This window comes from Mchenga conophoros, linkage group LG9, assembly GCF_057382185.1.
Source record: "Mchenga conophoros isolate Kocher_MC1m ecotype Shallow Benthic linkage group LG9, M_conophoros_male_GT1.1, whole genome shotgun sequence".
NCBI classification, from domain to species: Eukaryota; Metazoa; Chordata; class Actinopteri; order Cichliformes; family Cichlidae; genus Mchenga; species Mchenga conophoros.
In genome coordinates this window covers 28,069,457-28,096,182 of record NC_140534.1, presented here as the reverse complement: position 1 = coordinate 28,096,182, position 26,726 = coordinate 28,069,457, and the positions used below count along the sequence as shown (strand labels likewise).

The 26,726-nt window shown below is 42.3% G+C and overlaps 2 protein-coding genes across 5 annotated transcripts; one reads left to right on the top strand and one right to left on the bottom strand.

Moving 5' to 3' along the window:
- Window positions 1–1,824: 1,824 nt before the first annotated feature.
- On the top strand, window positions 1,825–6,280 carry foxh1 (forkhead box H1). 2 transcript variants are annotated; one of them, XM_085287349.1, is made up of 4 exons: window positions 1,825–1,951; window positions 3,456–4,137; window positions 4,761–4,865; window positions 5,084–6,280. In XM_085287349.1, the coding sequence occupies exons 2-4, from the start codon at window positions 3,664–3,666 to the stop codon at window positions 6,047–6,049; spliced, it is 1,545 nt and encodes a 514-aa protein (XP_085143475.1). In that variant the 5' UTR covers window positions 1,825–1,951; window positions 3,456–3,663; the 3' UTR covers window positions 6,050–6,280. The 2 variants fall into 2 exon arrangements, with proteins under 2 accessions (XP_085143475.1, XP_085143476.1); XM_085287350.1 differs by having other exon boundaries at window positions 1,833–1,951; window positions 3,566–4,137.
- oplah (5-oxoprolinase, ATP-hydrolysing) lies at window positions 6,109–24,977 on the bottom strand. 3 transcript variants are annotated; one of them, XM_085287347.1, is made up of 28 exons: window positions 24,759–24,977; window positions 23,386–23,586; window positions 22,966–23,157; window positions 22,435–22,549; window positions 21,443–21,566; window positions 20,909–21,104; window positions 20,512–20,677; window positions 20,143–20,281; window positions 19,882–19,949; window positions 17,650–17,825; window positions 17,434–17,559; window positions 17,223–17,335; window positions 16,966–17,136; window positions 16,062–16,199; window positions 15,697–15,835; window positions 15,246–15,358; window positions 14,834–14,985; window positions 14,588–14,748; window positions 14,385–14,486; window positions 14,123–14,297; window positions 13,682–13,866; window positions 13,293–13,439; window positions 13,048–13,182; window positions 12,760–12,909; window positions 12,387–12,544; window positions 12,139–12,299; window positions 11,917–12,014; window positions 6,109–10,481 (listed from the first exon to the last, which is right to left on the bottom strand). In XM_085287347.1, the coding sequence occupies exons 2-28, from the start codon at window positions 23,554–23,556 to the stop codon at window positions 10,329–10,331; spliced, it is 3,924 nt and encodes a 1,307-aa protein (XP_085143473.1). In that variant the 5' UTR covers window positions 23,557–23,586; window positions 24,759–24,977; the 3' UTR covers window positions 6,109–10,328. The 3 variants fall into 3 exon arrangements, with proteins under 3 accessions (XP_085143473.1, XP_085143474.1, XP_085143472.1); XM_085287348.1 differs by lacking the exon at window positions 24,759–24,977 and adding an exon at window positions 24,643–24,745; XM_085287346.1 differs by lacking the exon at window positions 24,759–24,977 and adding an exon at window positions 23,715–23,817.
- Window positions 24,978–26,726: the final 1,749 nt, after the last annotated feature.

The following is a 26,726-nucleotide window of genomic DNA, read 5'->3' as shown; positions in this document are numbered from 1 at the left end:
TTGTAAATACACAGTATTGCCAAAAAACTACTAAAAAGCAATTTAAAAAAACATTAAAAAATAAACAGGTTGAACTTGCCTTAGTGTAAAAACAACAACCCATCCTTCATTTTTAAGTCAAATATTGAGGGTGTGTTTGCATGTATAAGGATGTGTTTGCCTATGCACCTGCGTTCTTAGAAATGTGAATTCACTGCAGTCTTTTCACAGTAAACTGTTAAGATGTGTTTGGTAACTAAATGATAATTGCTGCAACACACAAGCCTAAACAAGTGTGTCTTTAACACTCCCATAATTAAAAATCAACTTTGAGGCACTCAACCAAAAACACTGCTGGACAATGAAATACACAAGGTGTCCCTGTGAGCACCTGAATTAGTTACTAAATCCTAAAAAAGAGATAGACACTGAAGACGCTGTGACCTGCTGACCCCCGCAGTGACCCAGCTATGCATCACAGCGGTGATACCCTGCAGAGTCACAACAAGGAACCTGCGTTGGAGCTTTTGTTACCATCTCTGGTCCTCGGGAGAAGATTCAGTGCAGTGCTTCTTCAAGTGTTTTGAATATGCATAGAATGAGTTTCATAAAAATGATGGCAAACAAAGAGAAGAGTGACTCAGTAATTGGACTGGACTCAATCAGCCCATGTGAAGAGCCTTGTGAAACCAGTGATGCCCATGTTTAAAATCAATTAGATTTGGCTTACACAAATATTTATTATCCATTTCTGTGTCAGGAAAGAAAAGAAATCTTCGCCGTAAATGAAAATATTATTTTCAGGCCTTTTAGTTTTTCATTATTCTGGTTTTGAATGCTTCGGAAAAGTCAGATTTCATGTGGCATGACAGATAAACTGCCTGATACCAGCCTACAGACAAAAGGTCAGAAACACCTGATGAAGGTTCTTCTAAATGCTAGTACTAACCAATGGTATGCTTTTTTATTGCTTAAGTTATACAAAAGTCACTCTTGTCTTAACTAACACATCTCAAATCAAACTTTTCCTTACTTTCTCTGTGACAAAGAGCATGCCTTTCTTCCTCCTCTATCCCAGTATCGGGATCGGTGACAGCTTAGGAAGGATTTGTCTGGACTCAATCAGCCCATGTAAAGAGCCCCGTCCCCGATGCTGACCTATTCACGTAGGACCCCATTCTCTTTATGTGTGGCTTTCTAATCCAGACCAAACCTATTAACTGGCATTCCAGCAAACAGGAAGGGATGAATTGACAGTTTGTATTCAAATCAGTGCGTCTGGCACTGGGCCCTTCACTGGAGAATGCTATGCAAATGCAGGTGGAAATTCCCCATATACACCAGTGATTCCCACCCTTTTTTGTGTCAGGTTTCAGCATGTGTTCGGTACTGTTTTTCCAGTACCTCTTAAAAGTAATACTGTATTTAGTTAACTCTTTTACTTTCGTTATTATTATTATCTGTTACTTTGTAGCATTACAATTAATCTGCCATTCCCTGATTGAAAATGTATCCATTACTTTCAGCTGTTTCTTAACTTTCAGACATATACCATGTATTCATTTTCTTTATGTATAACCTACAGAGGTTTTCCATTTTTAATCTGATTTTTTGTTTCAGACTCTTAGGCTGTGAATCATTCTTATACCTGTTTAATTGCCTCCGAATGTCTCAAATAGAAAGAGATATGAGAAATTTAACCCCGTTAAATTCTACATATTTATGAATCTTATGTAATTATGCTTAATTTTAATTCTTCTAATACTTCTGTGGTTTTTGAGTGAAACCGCTAGGTGGGGATAAACCTCCAGGGAAGGTCACCGACAGTGTAAGAAAAATAATGACCCAAATTGAAGCAGGTGTGCGACGAAGATTTGATGTTCACCGTGTTTAGGAGTGCCATCTGACCTAGAAAAACAAACAAAGAAACTCATTCAAATATTTTTGACTGCAGAAATTACACATTTGTGCGGTAAGTTTGTCACACGGGCGAATTATTTATTTGAAACAAAGCAAAAACGAGCAGAGCGTCCTTTTTTATTCTAATTTTTACAGCAACCTGATTAAAAGAGCGTCATCAGCTTTGTTGCCTGGACATTTAAGGTTAACTTGTGGAGTGGTGTGATGTGAGTGGGGGTCAATGTGAAAACGCCCAGTAGCGCCCATTAAAAGTGAATGGATTTTAATTGCAGGAAAACTGAGTTGTTTCCAGCTCTGCTGCTTCTGTAACTTTCAGGTGACACAACTGTTGGATCAAATCATCTTTAATCTGCGCATTAGTGCGAAACTCCTTACAACCCCGTGTCAAAGTTCACGCTTTGTCACATGATGGATCCTAAAGTTGATTCTTTGGTTGACTTGTTGATATTTTTCTTCTGCTTGAGGGAGATATTGAGGCATTTTCCAGCAGCTGGGGGTGTACGTGATTGCCCCTGTTTAAGGTGTGAATGTTCGACCCAACTACAACACTTAGCAGCTTGTAAGCGCCAGAAACCCCACAAATGGTGTTGAAACCCCCGCACCCCCCCCCCCCCCCCCCCGTATTTCCTCACATGCTAAGCAGCTTCTCTTTTTCTTGGGATGGAAAAGTCTCCAGCTTCCCGATGGGGGTTCTTCTAATCCAACTTGTTTTCACTGTCTTGCTGGGAAGCAAGAGTTTCAACATTAGCACTACGTTAAGTTGAACAAAAGAGGCGCATACCCGAAAATAGTCTTTTCAGCGCTGAATGGCATGCTCAACACTCCAGAGGGAGACCCCACTGTGGAAAAACACCCCCGTCGACTGCAGCGAGTTATCAAACAACACAAAACAATGATGACTTCAAATATTCTGCACCTACTAATCAGCTAATCAGCGTAGTTTATGCTTTTTTCTTCATTTTTTTCTTTTTCTTTTTAGGAATAGCTTTCATGGGAATAGTTTCTCCTCTGGAATTAAAAGCCAAATCAAATACACAATTTGGCTAATTTGATTTTAGTTTCTCACAATTAAAAACCATTCTAAAAGAATTCAGTAGGCAGTGAAGGCTGAATTGCTTATTTAATAATTAATAAAGAAATGAAGTACTGAAAGGGGCATCGTCAGTGTTTGTATATTAGCCCTCTATTGTGTATATTGCTCATCTATAATTGTTGATTGCATCCGAGGTTAAATCGAAAATATTTGTACCCACCCTACCCCCACAAGTTTCACCTTTTACATCTAAGCCCAAGTAAAAGCTTTAGTGATATTAAAATTAAATAGACAAATAATTAAAAAAGTGTACGATAAGACTAAAATGTGTAATTGTGTAAAGCCAGACTTGTATTAATGTAGATGTGTTCCCCAAACATTTAAAGTCTCCATCCACGAATCTTGTAAACAGAGATTTTAAAGTAGTTGTGGAATCACTATGTTGCATGTCGGCGTGTTGATAAGGTATCGTATGGGTGGTTTACAGTTTTGCCCTGTCTTTCTCTCCCCTCTTCGCACACAGACCCAGCCCAGCCCCCAGGGCCGATCAGTCATTCTGCTTTCAGATAACGCATCCCCCCGATTACGCAGCGGGATTTACATGAAACTGTTAATTGTTTGCTCTTCAAATAGTCAGCCTGGAGCCAGCAGTCTGCCAGAAGTTAAGGACCGACTCTTTGACCTCCTCCCCCTCTACGTGCAGAGCGATATTCCTCCCCTGACTGATCAGCATGACAAAGCATTGGCCGGGGCAGAGTCTCTTGGCACCGATCGCTTCATCCCACCTAGGAGAACTTCTCGACCATCAACTTGACTTCCACAGAAATGAGCAGCAGAGTTTTTCTCCCAGCGGCGTAGCGCCGTGGAGCTCACCGGCCCAATACTGGCCTTACCTCACGGATCCGATGCCTCCCCAGCAGCTGCCGCGCTCGGAGGAACCAACGGAGCGCCCCGGACACCTCACCGGCGCCACGGGATTCATGGATAAAGAGGAAGCGCCTGGATCTTTAAACCCGAATGATCAAGATGGACAGTTTAAGCAGGATGAAACGCAGGACATGTGGAAAAGTGAACGGGAGAAAAGAAATGCCGGCAATGGGAAGAAAAAGAACTACCAGAGGTATCCAAAACCTCCGTATTCCTATCTTGCAATGATCGCTATGGTCATCCAGAGGTCTCCAGAGAAGAAGCTGACGTTAGCGGAGGTAATGATAAAACGAATGCTTTTATGTGTTAACTGTGTAAATGCTGCCGGAGTTTGGCATTTGTGAGTAGACGACGCGCGCGGTGTTTTACGCACGGTGCCGCTTATGATCGTCACTTATTTCATCAGCAGAAGCAAATCCATCACTGCGTCGTGTATTTAGAGTAGACTCCATTAGAGTTTTATGCGAAATTTCTACAATCTGTCTGAGAAGATCGTTTACAGTTCCTAAAGTGACACTAAACAGCCACATCGTCGTGACACTTGAGTGACTTCTACCCGTTCCCTTCTTGGTTTGCTGAGATAAGGCTGGACTGCAGTGGAACCAGACGCAGATCTGTATCAGAAACAGTGATAAGATATACAGTACATTCCAATATTAGGCTTCAAATGGGGGCTCCATTCACTTTTTGTACCAGATGGAAAACGTATTTTCAATTTGTTTCAATTTTAAGTTCAATGAGTATAAAAATCCAAATCCTTCGTTGAAATTTGTAGTTTCACCGAGCTGTTTTTACGCAAGCATGGATTGCAGTTAATATAGTGACCATATAACGAAAATCTGTGATGCTGGTGTGTGTGTGTTGGTTCAGACTTTAATGCTGATATTTGTTTACATTTTAGATCCTCAAGGAGATCAGTACCCTCTTTCCATTTTTCAAAGGAAACTACAAAGGCTGGCGAGATTCTGTGCGACACAACCTTTCCTCATATGACTGCTTTGTTAAGGTTTGTATGGTAAAATGTTATGTAATGATCATTAAACAGAGAAAAAAACTAAAAAACAACCTACTCCTGTAGAAATACACCACTGGAGTCTTTCTATTAAAACCTAGAACCCACTTTAAATCACTTGTGTTGTGATAATTATTAGGTTGCCAGTCCTGTCAGACTAGGTTGTCCAGGCAAGCACTAATATTTCTGTCCATCCTTCCTCCACCTTGTAGGTATTGAAAGACCCAGGTAAGCCACAGGGCAAAGGCAATTTCTGGGCAGTGGAGCTGAGCCGCATTCCTCTGGAGCTTCTCAAGAGGCAGAACACGGCCGTGTCCCGCCAGGATGAAACCATCTTTGCTCAGGATCTGGCTCCTTACATCATGCAGGGACACAAGCCTGAGTCTGAGGCGCCCCCTGAACCTGTGACCTCGCTCCCTCCCACATCTTCTGGAAACTCTTTCCCACCGCAGGATGACTTGTACAGACCTAAGCTGGATTCGTCCTTCGCGATCGACTCCCTGCTACACAGCCTGAGGCCAATCAGTGCCTCTGGGGATTTAGATATGGCTTCAGGGGACTGCTGGGGTGAAGTGACTCGGGCTCGGCCTTCACCGGCTCCGCAACATCGTTACACCTCCTCTGCTCGGAGTGCCTCTGCCAGCTCTGCAAGCCCAGCCTCCACGTCCTCCTCTTCCTCGTCTTCATCTGATGAAGAGTGGAAAGGAGTAACTGGGAAGCGTGTTCCTCCTGATGTGGAAGCAGGGGGAGATATTTGTAGGCCACCACTGCAAAAATCAGCCAGACGGGAAACTGTACCACCTCCATGGGAGCTCCCCACCTCCTACGCTAAATATGCACCCCCTAATGTCGTTGCCCCACCTAGCATGCGTTTCAACGGGGGTCCTCTCATGCCCCTGCACAGCGGGCTACCCATCTACGGCTATGGTAGCTCTCCCATGACACAAAGTCACTTCTTGGGCCATACATACTGGCCCATCCTCCCCACTAGACAAGTTTCAGTGAGAGCCCCTCCTTTACTCATGGACCTGGACAACATGTTGCAATCTGTACCTCCAAATAAGAGCGTGTTTGATGTGCTGGTACCAGCCAGTCAAAACTCTCACCCACACTATCAGCAGCCCGGTCAGTACTCTTTGCAGAACGGGGCTCCTCTCAACCGGTACCATCAATACTGAGTATTACTGTCACTCAAACAGGATACAAAACCACAATGACAAACAACTGGATGCACATCAAGATCCATAAAGGAACTATATTTTGTTTGCCACTTCCACAAACTCAAGAAATACTACAATAAATGTAAAAAACAAAACTCGCTGAGCTGTAGACAATGTTATCAATTGACTCAGAGTTTTATCAGGAGATGAAAGTGTTTTTATGTTGCAATTAAAAAAAAGAAAAAGAAAGTGTATGGAGTATTACATGGCTTCACTGAAAGAAAACCTTTTATAACTGTACAACAAAACGAGTATCTACCTCAGTCTTTCAGTGAAACTGTGTAAAGTCATTGCACTGCACCTATAGTTTGCACTGTTTCTTTATTTGCATATACAAGCTTCTTTTTTTAACCTTTATTATCATTTTTTGAATGTTTTCTACCTATTGTGACTACTGAATGTATTACACATACAAAGCCACAAAGAACTGGACTACAAGGCCTATGCAGTAAATATGAGCTAAAGACTGACACTGTAGAGTTAGTAAATGAAGACATTGCATCTTTGTCTTTATGGTGCGACAGTGCACAGATCAGTGCCTACATCTAAATTATGATAGATACCAAGAGATACCATTTGTTCATGTACGTCTGTGATGCTTCTATTGATGGTGGCATTGGCCTTGTTTACTCTTTTTTTCTGTCATTGTGTGTAAGGGGAAAGGAAATCTGTACTGGGAAGAAAACAAAAGATTTCTGGAGACAGTGTAATTTTTGTAATATCTTTGTTTTAGTCTGAACTCAGTTCAAGTGATATAATCTGAGAATCTGACAGCTTGTCATGACACTGGAGACTATTTTTCACATCCTGACAGCCAAAACGTACCTCAAACTGAATCATTTCCTGCAGAATTTGCACTGCTGGTTATTTTGCACTATTTTAAATGCCATTACAATCATCTTTTATAGGAAGCTGCTTTTAAAAGTCTCCTTACCTTGACAAGTGAATGTTTTGTTAGTTTTCTGACATTTTACTGTGATTTCTTTTTTTACAGTACTGAGTAGGTCAGCTCAAAAGTTTTGGGTATCCAAAGAATGTTCTGGAGTTTAACAGGGTATGTAAATAAAATGTTTATATTCATTCATTCATTCATGAATATGCCGTATTGTGGTTGCACTATTTATGTTTATTTACACTCTGCAGCCACTTTATTAGGTACACCTTATTAGCAGTGGGTGGGACCCCACGTTGTGTTTTGAGTTTCCTTCAATTCAATAAGGAACTGGAAACATTTCTCCAGAGATTTTTATCCATATTGACATGAAGCTAATCACACAGTTGTAGATTTGTCAGCTGTACATCCATGATGCAAATCTCCTATTCCACTACATCCCAAATATGCTCTGTTTGACTGAGATCTAGTTACTGTCCAGGTCATCTGAGGACATTGGGTAGGCTGTGGCATTTAAACAATTCTCCGTTCATATCTGGGTGACTAAAAGAAATATCATCCACATTATTAGATGACCAGCACCAGCCTGAACTGTTGATACAAGACAGGATGGATCCATGCTTTTAAGTTTTGTTTTATTTTAATCCAAGATTCCAACTCTGACATCCAAATGTTGCAGCAGAAATCAAGCCTCATCAAATCAAACATTCTTACAATCTTCTATTGTACAATTTTGGTGATCCTTTGCAAATTGTATCCTCAATTTCCCGTTCTTACCTGACAGGAGTGGCACCTGGTGTGGTACTCCTCTGCCGTTTCTCATCTGCTTTAAGGATCAGCAGTTTTTGTACCCAGAGATGCTCTTCTGCATACCCTGGATGTAATGAGTAGTTATTCAGTAACTGTTTTTTTCCCCCTTTCCTGCCACTGACTTGATATTTCCCCTGTTTTTGGACTACTGTGCAAACCCTAGAGATGGTTGTGTGGGAAAATCCCAGTGGATCGGCAGTTTCTAAAATACTCAGACAAGCCAGTCTGGGACCAACCGTGGAGTGATCAAAGTCAATTAAATTAGTCAATTAAGTCTAATCTTTCTAACTTCTGCAGGTCATTTTGACCATGTCTATATAAATAAATAAACTGAGTTGCTGCTGTCTGATTAGCAGATTTGTATTAATGAAAAGTTCAATAGGTGTACCTAATGAAGTGGCTGGTAAGCATGTTTTCTTTATATGCAGGATCACTGGTTTTAGATGATGGTTTCTGTTACTTAAAAAAAAAAAATTCAGAACTTTTGTATTTTGAGAATCAAAATTTTTAAATATAAAGCTTAGGCTAGTCACGTGAAAATAACAAGCTATTTTTTTTTCATGATTATTTTGTGAATAAATCTTCTGATGCCCTTTATATATAAAGCAGCGGTGTAGCTGGTCTGCTACAAGCCAACCTATTTAACCTCAGGTATTTTGTGTCACCTCAAAATAAAAAGAACAGCAGAATGTCTTCTGAGTGTTACATCATCACAAATTACACTGAATTTACATATGCGAATACCATATGACTGATGGATGAGGCTTGTTTGAATGTATTGTTATGTAAGTGAAGGTTGTAAAAATGACATTATTGAAATATTAAAATAAATTAACTTGAAATTCCTACTTGAAATTGCATGGGAGTAAAAGAAAAAGAAAAAACACTTAAGTACCTCACGCTCAGCCTCGTGATTTAAAATCTTTTTATATTGTTTTTGTTATTTTTGTGCTATAAGCTGTCCTTGACTGTTTTGAAACTGCCAAGAAATTAATTTGTCATTATTATTACTTTATTTACTATATGAGAAACAAATGTATCAATTGAAAAACTAAATGGCAATGCACTTAAATATTTGCAATCAATCAGCTTTTGGGGATTTGCAATGAAATATTTTTTTCTAGCGTGTGTCTTTGAGCTTCTCCAATCTTTTTTATGCAAACAGTTTTTTTGTGGGTATTTTTGGTGACAGACTTTTTTTTAAGCTGTTCTAGTGATGCCAACACATCTGACTGCTTTGACTGGTGTGACGGAGTGTGAGTGTAACATTTATGTGTCTTTAAATACTCCCCCCCTTTTTCTTTGTATTTTGTGAATCTAGCTTCTCTCATTTCTTTTTATCTTTAGTACTTTCCTAAAGTTAATACTGATAATAAGCCAGTGGATAAGGTGAAAAGACAGAGTGGGCCAAGCAGCAGCAGCAGAGAGATTGTTTTATCACAGGAATTGTAATCCAGAAACAAGGAAGCTTTCTTTGATCCACAGTCCACGGCCTCCATAATGGGAGTTTCTAGCACAGCTATATCTCCACACACACACACACACACACACACACACACACACAGCTGATTTGCATCAATCGTCCAGCAGCCGTCAGCCTCCTGCTGCCTCCCCTGCAGTGACCACTATCTCTTTATCTGCTGCATACGCATGCCTGCACTCCCTCACTATCCTTCCTGCTCTGCTCCACGATCATTCCTGACCCAGAGATGGGAGGAGGGGACAACACTTTAAACAGGGACAAGCCCCCACCCCGCACCAACACATTCAACAATCCTGGGATTTTTTTTGTGGCATGTCAGAAGTTATCCTAATCGAACTATTTTCATTAACTATCCACGATCCAGGTCAAATAATTTGAGCCTGCACGTGCCTGGATCACAATTCAGTTTAGTTTCAATGCATTCGAAGCTTAAACTGTCCTCATGAGTGAAGTTTGTGAGACACAATGTCGTGTCATTTGAAATTTTGAGTAAATCTGTGTGTGTGTGTGTGTGTGACTGCTATGGTGCAAAAAAAATATTTTTAGTAGAAATAGAGTTTATTTGTCTGATTTGTTAGGACAAGAAAAACATCTTGAAATCGATATTAGACAAAAAAAAGATTCTTTGAGGTCTAAATTAATGCTTTTTGAAAAAGCATCAAATGGAACTAAACATTAAAACTACTGAGTAGATTCAGTATAAGAACAGAGCGATGGATATGCGACATATAACAACTGTATGTCCGTTACAAAGGTCCTTTGATGGCATATTTAGTCTAGTGAGGACAGACCCAGCCTGAGTTATTAGTATTTAGCCAACTTCCCTGCAAATGTAAGCACAGTCTGTCTGTGTAACACGCCACATGTGCTGCATCTTTTAAACACGGACACTGCAAAAAAAAAAAATCTTTTAATGGTGTTCAAGTAAAAATCTGAAATTCTGACAGCCTGCATGTAGGCTTGAAATCCTTTTTACTCAGTATGTGTCTCGCAAATATTTTGCAGTACAATGACAAAACTGTCTTAACTCTTCCTCCTTTTCTCACGTCTTTTCACACTCCCTCTTGTGCCATTCTGTATTCAAAGATGCTACCCCTCTCGGAGAATGTCTCATTCAAGCGCCTTCGCTTGGTCTGAGGCCTATTGTTTGCTTCCTCTTCTTTTCCATATCCACCTCCTCCAGGGGTGTAGAGGCAGAACATGTCCTGTTTGGGGACACACACAAACACAAAAGCTATGATGAAGCAACAGAAGTACCACAAAACGAAGCTCCTCTAGGTGTTACTTAAGGCTTGGTTTCCATGTTTATACCCAACCCAAGCAATGATTTTGGTCTTCATGGCCAGTGTGCCATTTCATGTTAAAGTAAAGTAATGCATTATTAGGGGTGTAACAGGTGGGCGCAATTATTTTGTTCTTCAGCCTACAGTTGGAAACAAAGGCTTTCTAAGATAGGGGTGTCAGAATATGCCTTACAAAGACTCCAATCCAGCCCACTGGACTGCTTTGGAAAAAATGCGGAGGGCATAAATTCTGGAGTTTAAACTGTATTTTTAAGTCAGGAGTCTCCATAGTGTAGAAAAACGACATACTGTTGTAACTGCAGTTGTTTTTCTTATGTTAAGATATCTCCAGGATTGAATGTGCAGTTGCTTCTGTGCAGTGACAAATAGGGAATGTTCACTGGTCTGGACCACTTAACACTAAAGTGGGCTGTACGTGACCCATGATGTAATATAGGTTTGACATCTCTGCTCTGACTGGACAGATGTTCAGTTTCTCTGGTGCATACAATTTGTTTATCAGCACATTTTTGATTCACCAACGTTAGCTTGTTATTTAATATCAAAGTGAATTATAATTTAAGATAGCTGCGCAGTTCTGGCTTTAAATGCATCACTAATCTGCCTGCACTGCTTTCTCATGTTGTCATTTCTTTCCAGCCTTTTGTGAACCGAGTAGCTTCTTCTGTCATTCTGCCTTTCAGGCTCCCATTCATATGACCCACTTCCTCCCGATCTCCATCCGAGCCCTCCACCTGCTTCATTTCCACTTCCAAGAGGAAACTGGACTCTGGGTGTTCCTGTCCTACTTCCTTTAACTTGGAAGTGGCCAACCCTGCTAAACACAAGGCTTAAAAACCACCAAAACAATTGATGTTGCCTCCATGATAATAATTGATGGTTTTTCAACCACAATAAAGCCATGTCCTTAAGTTTAACCCGTTTCAGTTCTGCCACTTTTATCTAAATTGCTCAGTGACTTCCCCCTTCTTTCTTGTCTGTCTATCTTCCTTGCTTCAGTATCTAATGAAGGCAAAATGACCCCAAAATAATCTAAAAACTAATAAAAATAAAAATTGTAACAAGAGACAAATGTATTTTTCATGAGTTTACAGTAAACAAGAAGTAAGCTCATTTTCCTATAGAAATCAATAATTCAAGACACCTCAGATATAGATTTAGATTGCTTTTTGCAACCAGAGCCCACTGATGGCCGCTGGCTTCAACTTTCTGTTGTTTTCAGACTTGGATGCTACGGCCATCTTGTATATAGTTATTCTGGGCTGGCATTTTTTCTGTGTAGTGTCATTATAAGTACACTAAAGCACGACGGTGCTTCACACGCGCACAGCCTTACCCCGGGGTCAAGGCTGACACTGGTCTTGGCTCCCAGGTTGAGGACTCTGCCTTCAGCTCTGTGGAGGAGGTTCAGCCCTGCTACACCATCATCTCCCCCTGACCGCCAACAAAAGATTACATTTTTTAAGATTAAGTAAGGAAAATGTGAGCATTTAGACTTTTTTTTTAAAATTGTTGAGGACATTGGGACTGTCATCAGGCTTTGATATTGAAAATTTACCCCGGAGGCCATAGGGGCGAGTGGATCGCCTCTCTGTCAGTACGGACAGAACAACCTTGTTCCTGAACAGAAGTTTACGAATCACACCGTCTCCACCGCAGTATTTCCCTGCACCCCCTGAGCCGGGCCGTAGAGAGAACTGCTCTAAAACCACTGGATACCTGAACATCAGAAGGACACAGACGGCATTCAGATGAATAACAGAAATGATATCATCACACGACACAAATCGTCAACTTATATCCCACCTCTTCTCCAGAATCTCTGGGTCAGTGATGCGGGTGTTTGTCATGTGAGTATGAACTCCACTCCGCCCGTTCCAGCCCGGCCCTGCCCCAGCTCCTCCAGCAACTGTCTCATAATAACCAATTTTCTCACTTCCAAATGAAATGTTGTTCATACAGCCCTAATGGAAGGAGCGAAATAAACAAAACGCCATTAACTAGTCAGTTGAATGCCAACGCATTGTGTTTCACATCATGTCAACAAGTTGTTTACTCTACAGGTGGAAAACATACAACAGTCGAAAAGCGGTACATAGCTATCAAATGTATGCTTCATCAGTCAAGCTTCACAGTAGAAACATGCATTTTTGCAAACATATTTTGGAATATCATTTACCTGTGAGGCCGCGCACACCTCAAACGCCTTAAAAATCACATCAACCACTCTCTGGGATGTGAGCACGTTTCCTCCAACCACAGCTGCATTCTGGGAAGGCTGGAGGATGGACCCAGGAGGGATGATGACATTGATGGGTGCGAGGCAACCCTAAACATGGGAAAAGAAAGGTGGTCAAAAAAGCAGCCCAGATGAATCACGATAGCCCCCCGCCCCAAAAATTACAACCAACATTCAAACCACGAGTTATTCAAAGTGAGCCAAGAGCTCCTAGAACTGGATTTTTACCTGATTGAGGGGGATGTCCTGTCCAACCATGCAGCGCAGGCAGTAGATAAGTGCAGACAGGGTGATGGCCCGTGGAGCGTTGCAGTTCCCCCACACCTCTGTTCCTGTCCCTGTGAAGTCAAACACCGCACTGCCCTGTAAAGAAGGAGGTTCACACATTTAACCAATCACAGTCCTTCTTGAAGAGCGGTTTCTATCCCAGCTTTGCAAACTAATAAATATGCTGTGTTACGATTCCTCCTCACCTCTTCTTCATTAATCTGAACCCGCAGTCTGATTGGTGTTCCGTCGTCCATGAAATCCTCTGACTCCACCTCCAAGGAGCCCGTCTCCTGCCGCCGCCGCCGTGCAAAGTCTCTCAGCATGTCCCTCACCGCCAGTTCTGCGTTGCTCTAAAATGCACAGAGGCTTTACAACACCCTCATAGCCCATACTTTTCAGAAATAAGAATACTTGCGGCCACCAGTGCTACCCCTCATCGCCTTGTTCTCAAGTTATTGCATTCACAAGATTTTCAGAAATCTTGACCTCTGTGCTTCAGGTCAAGGTCACTGAGATTTGAAATCATCAACCTTTTGAGGGGCAAAAAATCAAATTTTTCTTCTTTAAATTTTTGCTTGTAGCAACAGTTTACCTGGATGTATCCCATGTAGGCCTGAACCACAGCAAGTCCATAACTGTCAATCAGCTCTCCCACCAGCTGGCTCCCTCTCTGATTGGCCGCCACCTGAGCCCGCAGGTCTGACAGGTTGTCATGGAGATTTCGAGTCCCAGAGCAGCCTGGGTATTGGGCTGGAGCTATCAGAGCTTCAGTTACAGCTGATACAGAGAGATGGGAGAGGAAGTAAGGGGTCTAGAAAACAAAATGAATGCTAAAAAAATAAAATAAAATTGTCAACAGAGCAATAAAAAAACCAACAACTATTATTTACTAGTAATTTTAAAAACAAAGAGTCCTTTAAGTGCCAAAGAATGACTCTTTATCTTAAGTTAAGTGTCATCTCTTGATTTTCTATGCTCTCTCCTTTCAGAAGTGTGTCACATTCAGGTCCTGACTCGTCTCCTCCTCACTTACCTTCTTCCTGGAAGACCCCACCAGTGACAAGCTTAAAGGAAGTGAAGACAGCGCCCTCCTGCTGAAGGGAAGTGGAATGGGGTGGCATGGAGCCTGGAGTGATGCCACCTATGTCGGCGTGGTGCCCCCTGCTGGCCACAAAGAACACAGGGCCGCTCACTCCTTTTCTAAACACCTGAACAAGAAAGAAAAAAGGCAATGAGGAAAGAATAGAAGAAGAATTTGAGGGAAGAAATAGTGTTGAAAAGCGTGGTGGACTGACCGGTGTGATCACTGTGAGGTCTGGGAGATGGCTGCCCCCAGCAGATGGGTGGTTACTCAAAATCACATCCCCTTCTTTGAGCTTATTCCCAAGTGATCTGAGCTGCTCACAGAAGAAAAAAAACAACATCCTTTTGTCATTCAACGTGTATGGCCACACTAAGAAAAACTCACTCACACATGGCTGGACTGTTCGTGCCTCACCTGGTACTGGACAGTCTCCTGCATGGCTCCCAGGTGGACGGGGATGTGAGGTGCGTTGGACACCAGACCTCCATCCTGTCCAAACACAGCACAGGAGAAGTCAAGTCGCTCCTTGATGTTCGTGGAGATGGAGGTTCTTTGCAGAACTCTGCCCATCTGCTCTGTAGGGGAAGACAGAAGAGGTAAACAGGAAGTTCATACTCTTCAACAACCTTCTTCCTCATCTGATTTTGCATGCTGGCATACCCGCGATGCTCATGAAGCGATGGGAGAAGATGGAGAGCTGCACTGTGTTGAGCTCAGTGCCGAGGGCGCAGTGAGGGTCTGAGCCTACCGTCATGCAAACGTCACCACCTTCTGTCAGACGAGCCTCACAACAGGGCTCCACCAGGATGGTGCTGATGGAGGAAACCGGAGCAAATCATGTACAAAGTACAATACATTTCAAAATCAGCACAGGAAATTAAAAATCACATCCACAGAAGTAAAAACTGCTGAAACAAGGACCTCAACTGATAACGCAGAGGTTTAATTTGCTTAATTTAAATAGATTTTAATGTCCTGAGTTCAAAAAATGCAAAAAGGAGAGCATAAAGAATATAAAACATTATTTAGATATGTTTAATTTGGTAGTTGTCAGCAAAAAGCAAATGCCTGCCTGTTTTTGTCAATGATGATGGCTGGTCCCTGGATGCTGTGACCACACGGCAGCTCCTCCCATAGATACACACTGGTGTCGACGTAACCGCCCTCGAAGTAACACTTGGTTATCTACACAGAAGAGCAGAAACAGAGTGACATGAAATAAATGTGCCCACAAGTTTAGGTAAAACATCAATATTACAATGATGGAACAGAACATTTGTCTGTGAACATCTCCCACTTCTCCCATGCTGCTTTTTTATGTTCACCTGCTGGTAACCACCTTTGTTTTATTAAAGGCTCTTTTTTTTCAGCTTCTAAAAACTCAGACGTGGTCACAGCTTGAGCCGGTGACCATGCAGCGGCCCAGGTTTGATCGTTTTTCCTTCAGGCCTTGGTGAGACTGCCTGCGTGTGATCATGTCTGATAAGTGATATATGTGGTACCCGGTAAGTGACTCCATTTACCGTGGCTGGTTTGGCCTGTCTGTGTCCCATTTCTGCTTTGTAAACTGATGTAATACCAGATTGCCCACAACCCCTCACTCTGATGTCATCCACCATGATGGGTCTGTCTGGGATGGTGAACCCGAACTCCTTCAGATAACTGTAATAAGAAGAAGGAAAAAAAAGAGTTAAGAGGAGGAGTAAGAAATCAAGGGTCCTGTGTACAAATGTCATGTAATATTTTCTCCTAAAGATAAAAGAAGATGAACAACAACAGCCAAAAATATAAACAAAGTGTACGCAGCAGTGATTTAGCCCTCTGAAAGCGAAAACATGTAGCAGCCAGAAGCTCAGGACATGAATGGGTAAAGAGAAGAGGAGCAAACCGTTTGGTGAAGGCACTACGAAAGTCTCCGGCTCTACAGGACCGGGCGTTGCTGGGGTATCCGGCAGCGGTAACCATGAGAGCGCAGTCCGTGCCCTCGTAACGCATGTGGAGGAAAACCTCGGTGGTTATCTGACCGCTGAAGCGGACGACAAACAAGACTACTTTAGTCTAGCGGCTACGATTGTTCAACAAACATCATGACTTCTTAACATTCACGTCTTTGCTTTTTTCACTTTAACAAAATGTAAGCAAGGCCACAAAGTCCCTTTTTCATTTTATTATTTGCTTTTAAATCTTTAAATGAGTTGGTGCCTCCTTAACATTCATCCTTTAAATTATGCATATCCGAATTGAATGGACAGAAACTTTTATAGTCACCTCTACTTGTTTCACACATATTCATACTTCACTTTATTCTGTGGATTTAAGAATTTTATATACAACCCCCGATTCCAAAAACGTTGGGACCCTGTGCAGAATAAAGCTAAAAACAGAATGCAAAGATTTGCAAATCTCATAAGCTCATATTTTATTCAAAATAGAACATATCACATATCAAATTTTTAAAGCGAGAAATTGAGAAAATGAACCATTTTTACAAAAATATCAGCAAATTCTGATTTTTATAACAGCTACACGTCTCAAAAGAGGTGGGACACAGCCATGTTTACTACTGAGTAGCACCTCCTCTTCTTTTAACAATAGTGTGTAAACATCTGGGACCGGAAGAAAGCAGATACTGGACTGCAGGCACACCAGTTTAACATCCAGACTCTTCTGCTATAAAGCCATGCTGCTGTAAAAGCTGCAGTATGCGGTTTAGCTTTGAAAGTTGACTAGCATGCCTGGAGTCTTACAGATGTGCTTGACCCCAGCCCATGTATTGTTTTGTGGTTTCTAACCTGGTGAAGCCTCGTGCACGGAGTGTATCGTGGCAGCGTTTGGATAGCTGCTCAACCCTTTGATCAAGCTCACTGAAGGACGCCGGCTTGTACTGCAGAGAGCACGGCTCCTGCACCTCCTCCACCACATCTGCTAGAGCCAGACCGTACGCTGACAGCACGCCGCTGTACCTGCAAATCATAAACACGGGCAACTGCTCACTCCGTGGCTCTCGGCTGTCTTTCACCTCTAGTGAAACAGAATCTAGAAGCCTTACTTATGTATAAAGACAGTCTTCATCCCAAGAGAGCGGGCAATCGCACAAGCATGTTGACCGCCTGCCCCCCCGAAACACGCCAACACATGCTGAGATGTATCGTGGCCTTTGGCCTGCAAGAGTGGAGCAGGTGGGAAATGAGTGGGAGAGAGAACAACAAGATGATTTTTTATGCTGAAATGTAGAAAACACAGTTTAATACCAAACATACCTGTGTGAGAGCTCTGATTGGCCGGCACATTGCCTCATTGGCGACACGAATGAATCCCATGGCAACCGCTTCCATGCTCATCTCTGATTGTCTGCTGTGTGAGTGGTTGGCCCCATTAGCATCAGCCTTCAAATGAAAGCACGAAGAGCATTTAAACCTAATATCATCATAAATATTTGAACTTACTCCACAAAGTAGTCCAGTACATATCAGTGCCTGTGATTGGTTTGAAGACAGGAAGACGTTGATCTCTTCAGTGAGTTGACGGAAATGCTTCGTGGTCTCTTCCAGGGACAAAGGCTCATTCTCTTTGGGCCCGAAGATCTTTGGGAAGAAGGAAGGGATGAGACGACCCAGGGCTAAGTTAGCATCTGTCACAGTCAGAGGTCCACCTGGGAAAATACCACAGCACCCGACAGGGAATCAGGTCTCGGTCTGTTTTTCAATAACCCCATTGTTCTGAGTTTTGAGTCAGCGTTAGCGTTCAGTGCTTTACTTGGCACCGAGGATGGTGGTATCTGAAATGAAGCTTAAGGCTAACCAATGAATCTACAGGGAACGTCAACAAAGAAGACTCCGATTTCTTTTTGTTAACACACTTGTTATAATGAAGTGCTTTGAGAAACTGGTCCGACGTCACATCATGTCCTGCCTGCCACCCACACTCGACCCGCTCCAGTTTGCATACAGAGCTAACAGATCAACTGAAGATGCCATTGCTACAACGCTCCACACCACCATCTCTCACCTGGAAGTGCAGGGCCGTTACGCCAGGCTGCTCTTTGTTGACTTTAGCTCTGCTTTCAATACGATACTCCCGGACAGACTAATAGATAAACTGCTGGAAATTGGACTTCCTTCCACCACCTGCCGCTGGATCAGAGACTTCCTCTCAGACCGTGTACAGAGAGTTAGAGTGGGGCCTCATCTTTCCTCAGCCCTCAGCCTCAACACCGGCTCTCCACAAGGCTGTGTACTGAGTCCCCTACTGTACACTCTGTACACACATGACTGTGTTAGTTCCCACCCAGACAACACAGTCATCAAGTTTGCAGATGATACCACTGTGGTGGGGCTCATCTCAGGGGGAGATGAGACTGCATACAGAGCTGAAGTTCAGAGGCTGTCAGATTGGTGTGCAGACAACAACCTGGACCTCAATACCACCAAAACAAAAGAACTGGTAGTTGACTTCAGAAGGAGGAAGTCCGAGCTGCAGCCTGTCAGCATCAACGGGGAGTGCGTGGAAAGGGTCTCCAGTTTCAAGTTTCTGGGTGTGCACATAGACACAGACCTCCAATGGAGCTCTAACACCTCTGCGGTCTTAAAGAAGGCCCAACAGCGTCTCCACTTTCTGAGAATCCTCAGAAAAATGGACCTGAAGAAGGAGCTGCTGACCGTCTTCTACCGCTGCTCCATTGAAAGTGTGCTGACATATTGCATCGGTGTGTGGTTCTCCAGCTGCACCACAGCACACAGAAAGGCACTCCAGAGGGTCATCAACATGGCCCAAAAAATCATTGGACATCCTCTTCCCTCCCTGAAGGACCTGTACAGCACTCGCTGTCTCAAGAGGGCACGCAGCATCCTACGGGACTGCACACACCCAGGACACCGGGTGTTTAAGCTGCTGCCGTCTGGCAGGAGGTTCAGGCTGCTGAGGTCCCGAACAAATAGACTCAAGGACAGCTTTTACAACAGGGCAATAGCCCTGATCAATGTAAATAGCTGACCTGACTGGATACCTCCCTGGACTTTTTAGGGGGAGGTAACAATGTTTAAAACAATAACAATAATATTTATATTTATAACAAGGTGCAATAATAATTAATGTGCAATAATAACAGTGTGCAATACACATACACTTATTCTTCTTTTTTATACTAAGTTAATATACTGTGTTGTGTTGTTTGTTACGTTGTGATGTGTCATATCATGTCGTGTTGTGTTATATGTAGTGCCGACGTAGGACAGTTTTTCCAATTTCATTGTACTACTGTACTATGTATGACTGTGCAATGACAATAAAGAGTTATCTTATCTTATCTTATCTTATCTTACTTTACAGTTCTGACTGAGAACTATGAGGCAAGTTTGTGTTATATCATCTCAACTTTGGACGTGCCAATTTCCAGCCTTCTGACGCATAAATCGGATGATTAACCTCGGGAACAGGACAGGAGAACAAGCTCCGTGCCAGTGGGTGCTGGACTCAGTATAATGATTTTAAAAAGAGAAAAAGGGGAAAAAAAGAGCTGAAACTGCACAATTAATGGTTCACTAGATAGAGAAAGAGAGAGAGAGAGAGAGAAAGAGAGAAAGAAAGAGAGAGAGAAAGAGAGAAAGAAAGAAAGAAAGAAAGAAAGAAAGAAAGAAAGAAAGAAAGAAAGAAAGAAAGAACAACAACTGCTGGCAACAGTAGAACATGAATAACGGAAAAGCTGTTACCTTTTCTGTAGCAGGCTGGTCCTGGATGTGCTCCTGCAGACTCTGGTCCAACTACAAACATCCCTGATCTGGTAGGGTTAGAAAGAAGATAAATACAGAGAGTAGTCATTAAATAAGAAAATAAATAAAATATAAAACAATCAAAGTCAAAATGGGTAATATCACAATTACCACATCATCACATTATACTGGTATTATAGAAGATTGCTCGCAAATATGGAGCTAGTCCCACAGTCCGTTACACAATTTGTGCAAACTTGCCTGAAAAACAGTCGCGATCCTCCGCCTGCAGCCACAGTGTTGATGTCCAGCTGAGGTGCTTGCAGGGTGACTCCAGCTGTGGTAGCCTCAAACACATGCTCATACTGGCCTGCATACCGACTCACATCTGTGGACGTTCCTGCAGACAACAACAAACGAGAGCATGTAGGCACGAAAAGCTAAAGATAAAAACCAAAGTTAAAAACATCGCCCAAAAGAGAAGCGTAACTTTACTCCATAGGATCAGAAATATCAAATCCTGGATGTGGCACATGGAAGACAACAAACTGTATGAAGATCACACAAAAAGACTTCAAGACAATATCCAGAAGATGCTCAGTTGTCTCCTTTGCTCCCACATACACTCACCGCCCATGTCAAAGCCAATCACAGGCTTTTTCTCCATCTGGCTGTAAGAGGTGATGGCGTATCCCACCACACCTCCCGCCGGGCCGGATAGAATAGCCCGTGAACCGCAGAACTGCTCCATGGGAGTCAAGCCTCCATCTGACTGCATGAACAACACATCTACATCCTGAAGACACACAGACATGAGAGGTTTATGTTTTCAGACTAGTTTAAAGGTGTGGTTAAGTACATATTTATATGTGGGCTGTATGGTTGAGAGCTGCTGTTTGTCTCTGGTGGTACTTAAAGGGGTGGTGGGAGAGTGTCTAACTGAGAGGAAAAGTACTTATGCATACAATAGAGTTCTGAAAATTGTCAACCCCTGAAACATATCGACTGATGCGCGAGAAAAACAAACCTTCAGGCCATCCTTGAAGCCCGAGGTGAAACCTTTTAGATACTGGTGAATTTTGGGTGTGAGGTAGGCATCGGCGCAGACTGTATATCCTCGAGGCACCGCCCGCACCATCGGCATGACCTCACTGGAAAGAGACACCTGGCTGAAGCCCAAGCGACGAGCCAGAGAGCCCACTGCTTTCTCATGCTCGGACCATCTGAAGCACAGAGAGAAAGAGACGTAATCCTAGAAAGCAAGTGAAACATTAAACTCTTACGTAATTTGTTCTGCAGTATAATGTGTTTGTCTTATCACTTCAGTGTCCATTGATCACCTTTTTCTTAAAGCAAAGAACACCAAGTCTGGGCTTTCAGTGTGACATGTGACAAAAAGCATAAAATGAGAACTATTGGGTACCGAGATAAGAGATAAGGCTGCTGAGGTATGACGTCGGTAGACCGAGGTCTTATTTATAGAATGGAAGCAAGTTACTGGGAGAGGACAAGAGAACAGACTAGGATCGTGAGTAAATATTAAAGAAGCTGTAATACTGACGTGTACGAGTGCAGAAGAAGGACAGCCAGACTGGTGATACCACGGGCCAAAACTCCTCTCAGGTCCTTTTCTACTTGCTCCAAGTCTAACTCCTTCCACACCTCAAGGGAATCCCCAGTACTGCCTGGGAAAGACACACAAAGGGATTAGTGGGATTAAGTGAAATTATGTCAGTTAAGGCTTCCATGTTTGAACCAATAGCCAACAGAACTTATTTTCATTACTTTCCTCACTCTGAAAAAATAAATTCAAAACATAACTCTCACCTGAAATATTTTGTTATATATTTAAAATATTTACACACAATGCCAAAGAAAATCATTGTGCTTCATCCAGGTGTTTCCACAGATTAGATGTGTTGCCATGCTTTGCATTTTGCATTAAAAATGCAAAGCTGCATTTTGCACTTGAACCATTGTTTTGCTTGTTGGGCAAATGCATTATTATTGTATAAATAATGGGCTATTTAGTGCTTGTTAGCTTGTTATAGCTGTCAGTTTTTCAAGGAAGTCGAGGTAGCTGAATTACTGGTTTAATTAACCTCATGATTTTTCAGTCTGTTTAGATTGACAAGATTCCACAGTTTGTACAGGCACCACACGACGCTTTGTGGAGTGGCACAGTCAGTGTGAAAGATGGGCGTACCCACTGTTCCACGTTCCCACTGGCAGTGCAGTTTATGAAGCGTACTGAAATGGGACATGAGCATATACCTGAAGGATTCTCCTTTCTGACTCCAGTAATTTACAATATAGCATGAAACCAGTGACTGAGCCCATGAAGTCATCAGTTCACTTTTCAGATGTGGAAATTAGATCTTTGGGAGTAACAACAATGCTTTAGCTAAAGGCTCACACTGATACTGATAACCTGCTAATGTTTAAAAGGTATAATATTAGGCAATTCTGGATGGACTAAAAACCTGAAGCCACATACTGCTAACACGGCAGAAGAAATTAGCAGTAAAGGGAGCGCACAACTGCCCCTCGCACCTGTGACAATCCGTTCGGGATCTTTTCTGGGCAGCTGACAACCATCTTGCCTGAGGACGACTCGCTCGTCCACCTCGATCACCTCCTCGTACAGGATGTCAGGCACCGCGACCTCCTGTTACGCACGTGCAAACACAAGGTATACAGCTCAAAGCGCATGTACTGGGAAGAGCCAGAAAGTGATAAACAATAACAGTAACTGCTTTTACCAGCTAAGGCTTCAGACTGTTATGGTGCAAAAGCTTATCAGGTTTAGTTGGTGTGTTCTGCTGACCTTAAAGGTTAAAGAAAAAAAAAAATCTATGTACAGCACAGTAAGCCACAGTTTACTGATCCGTAACCTGAGCTTTACAGATAAGCGACCACTTAATGTGTTAACTCTACAGCTAGCTCAGGGCAAACTCCAGTACTTGCCACAAGCCTGAGCACAACGAGATAATAACTAAACCTTGCAGAGACACAAGCCGTGCCTCACACTACTAATGAGCACCACATGCAGTACAATCACTGGTACAGGCTGAAAAAACAGACCAAGTCAAACAGCTTTGGCCTGGCCTGAGTGCCAATGTGCAGCAGGTCCTTGAATCCCTTTGTGACCAGGAGCGCCGTCCTTTCTCCCTCCCTCTCCAGCAGCGCGTTGGTTGCTACCGTAGTGCCCATTCTGATCCAGCCAATCAGAGAAGTGTCTACAGGCTGATCGCGGGGATACGCCTTCCCTGTTTCCTGTCAAGAAATGCAAACATCAGCATCATATACAGCTATCCCTAGAGATAATGTATGGATATGAATGTAGTGTTGCTCAATATTACATATCGTTTCCACATTGAGCCGCCTATTCTGCTTTTTTTGATACATGCTTATTAATAATCTATAAAAACAGTGAAATGACAGCCAGTATGACAGCAATTAACCTGATATTTCCTTGGCTGAAGGTGGACAGCACAACATTACCTCCTCCAAGATTCTGCGGATCCCCTCAGTGGGAGCATCTTTGTAGTTCTGGGGGTCTCGGGACAGCAGCTTAAGGACTCTCTCACAACCATCGGGCAGCCGGGCGAACACATCGGTGAAGGTGCCACCCCGGTCGATGGCAAAGTCAAATTTCCCCTTAGTCTCAGCCATAGTGAAGAAAGTAAAGTGCCACTCCCAAGTCTATAATAAGAAAAGAACAGGAGAACGTGGAAGTTAAAATTATTCATTCAACACTGTGATGATACAGGAGCAACTAAGGAACCTTTAATTTGAAGGAGAAGGAACATTTCTCGTTTAAAAAACACCACCTTCTTATTTTTAAGCCAGCAGCCTGCCACCATGCTCACTCCTTCACTCATTTTCCTCTCTCTGCTAGACCTCCAGGTTTTTCTTTGTTTATATGACTCCAGACTGCAGAGACAACACATGCATTCCTCTCTCATAGTGCACCGCTAATGCATCTGCAAAGTTCATGCATGGCTACCAAAGTTACTATAGTTTCACATTTTCTAATTAGTATTTATCTCATTTTTGACTTTTTGCTTTTAAAACAGTTTAGTTTCCAGAGTGGATTTCCTTGTTTCGGTTTAGTTTTTATTAGTTTTACTCTTTTTAATTATTATTGTATGTCTGAGTAAAGACTTATGAAAATCAGTACAGGTATTACAACAAACACAAACGTCTTATTTTTTTAAGGCAGCTGTCTTATAGACACCCAGTCTCTAGAAATATGTCCATCAATGTCCACATCAGCAAAGGTGTAACAAAACTTTGACCAAACTAACTAAAACTATGCATATTATCTCTCTATTTTTCTAAATTATAGTTTTCTTAGTTGTAAAAATTCACAAAATAATTTCAGTTAACTAACTTTTTTAAAGTCTACGATTAATAACTACGCTAACCTTGATATCCACTTGAACTTTGTCCACACTACTGTGCAAGGTGACGCTTTACGCGCGGTAAAGTCCCAGAAATGTAAGTTTAAACAAATGTGGTGATCATTTATACAAATCTAGACTCCACTAGGTCTTTACAGAAAAAAGGAAGAGGTGATCTGATGCTATTACTTCAAAATGAAGCGAACAGACGTGATCAAACTGCACTAAGTAGGACAGTAGCATGCATATTCCAGAGGAAGCATGCAGGAATATCACAGACAGGTCAGCCAGCATTAAGAGACAGAAATCCTTACAAACTCTGCCCGAATCCTTCAAGAGTGAAGTTTTTCTGCACCTGAGATATATGCACATCTTAAACCGATGCGAACTGAGCTCCATTGCATGCAGCTCACAGCGTGAAGCATGCCGGACACGAAGCAAAGCAGCTAGTAACAGCACCGACATACTCACCTGTGCGCCGGGCACTGCTGCTGCACTGCTAGTCTGCTAATCTCTGATAATCCGACGTCGGTCAAATCCTCCTCCCATAACCCCGCTCTGCCTCCTTTTCCAAGAGAAACAACGACGAAGTAGCTCCTCGGTGCCGCTGTCCGGTCTTAACTCCGCCTCCCCCAACTCTTGAAGGGAGCTCGAGGTCTATAATTTGAGCATAACGAGTTCCTGGGTGAAAGTGCTCGCAAAGAAGAAGGGGGTGTGGAAAGTGGGACTGACTTTGCGCTAGTGATGGGATTTCCGGCTCTTTTTAGAGAACCGGCTCTTTCGGTTCGACTCACTAAAAAGAGCCGGCTCTTTCGGCTCTGAACCGGCTCTTCAGGTTGTTTTGTTGCTTTAATTAATTTATTATTAACAATAATATAAAATTATGCACAAAAGGAATTACTAAGGTAAAAACAAGTGGTTTTATTTATATATGTTTATATATAAATATATGCGGTGGCCCCTAGAGACAAAACACGTACAAACTCCAAAACACATTTCTAGCATGAACTGAACTTCCAAAGCAGAGCTATTAAATCACTTAAATTACACAATTGAAAGCATGTGTGTATTGTTTGTGTATTTATACACAGGCACTCATATATATATTCAAATAATTTTAAAAAAAGTTCATTTACCTGTTATTACCACACACCAAATCCAGTCGTTGGTACTTGCTGGCTTGTGTAGCCACAAGATAACAAAGGCTCAACACTGCGCCCAGCATCCTGGAGCACTTCTGTTGTCTTTTGTACGTGTTTTGAGTTTTTATGTGCTTCTGAGTTTTTATATGCTTCTGAGTTTTTACGTGCTTCGGAGTTTGTACGTGTTTTTACATGTTTTGGAGTTTTTACGTGTTTTGGAGTTTGTACGTGTTTTTACGTGTTTTGGAGTTTGTACATGCTTCAGAGTTCGTACGTGATTTGAAGTTTGTATGTGCTTTGTCTCTAGGGGCCACCGTAAATATACTTTTATTTATTCACTCCACATAAAATGTAATAAATAAATCATATAATACAAAAATCAACTATTCACATTTCAAGTTTTAACTATTTAAATTTTCAGCTTTTTCCTTTCACAAATTTAAAGTGAAAAGAACACAAAACACTGCAAACCACAACACAATTAAATATAAATTATAATATGAAAACTAAAAGAACATGCATATTCTCTGTCATATGGACCTGCATGAATAAACTTTCTCAATCCTTTATCATCTGCAACCGAAAATAGTTGTGGATGATTACTATACCTTTCTAATGTTGTTGTCCCTGCCTCTCTTTCTCTCTCTCTGGCTCTGTTCCTGTGCTACTGAGTGTAACTACCGCCCCTCCCCCCTCTGCCCAGCGTAAAGCACAAGGCTCGCGTGCAGAGTGAAGCGGAAAAAAAGTGCGAGAGAGAGGCTGAGAGAAAGAAAAAAAAAAACAACCACGTGACGGCTCGCGATAAGGAGCCGGCTCGCGTCGTTCACGTCAAAGAGCCGGCTCTAAGAGCCATTTCGTTCGCGAACGACCCATCACTACCCCCAACTCTTGAAGGGAGCTCGAGGTCTATAATTTGAGCATATCGAGTTCCTGGGTGAAAGTGCTCGCAAAGAAGAAGGGGGTGTGGAAAGTGGGACTGACTTTGCGCTTAAACGAACATCATGTGCACTCGAAAATAAGTGCTTGTTTTGTTTTTTAATGCTAAACAGCAACAACAATAAAGCACTATAAAATGTGACAACGGCGATAAAAGGCGCGCAGGAAGTCCACTGCAGGAATGGCGAACTGGAGGAATAACCTTGAAACCGAAAGGTGATTAAAGGGTTTTTGCTGAAAGAGTTTGTTGTTCTGAAGTGTGGTCCCATCTGATTAAATACGCAAATTGTAACATTAATAAAATGTGATGTAGATGTAATAAAATACTAGATGTAGATGTTGTGAAGGCGTATGAGGTTAA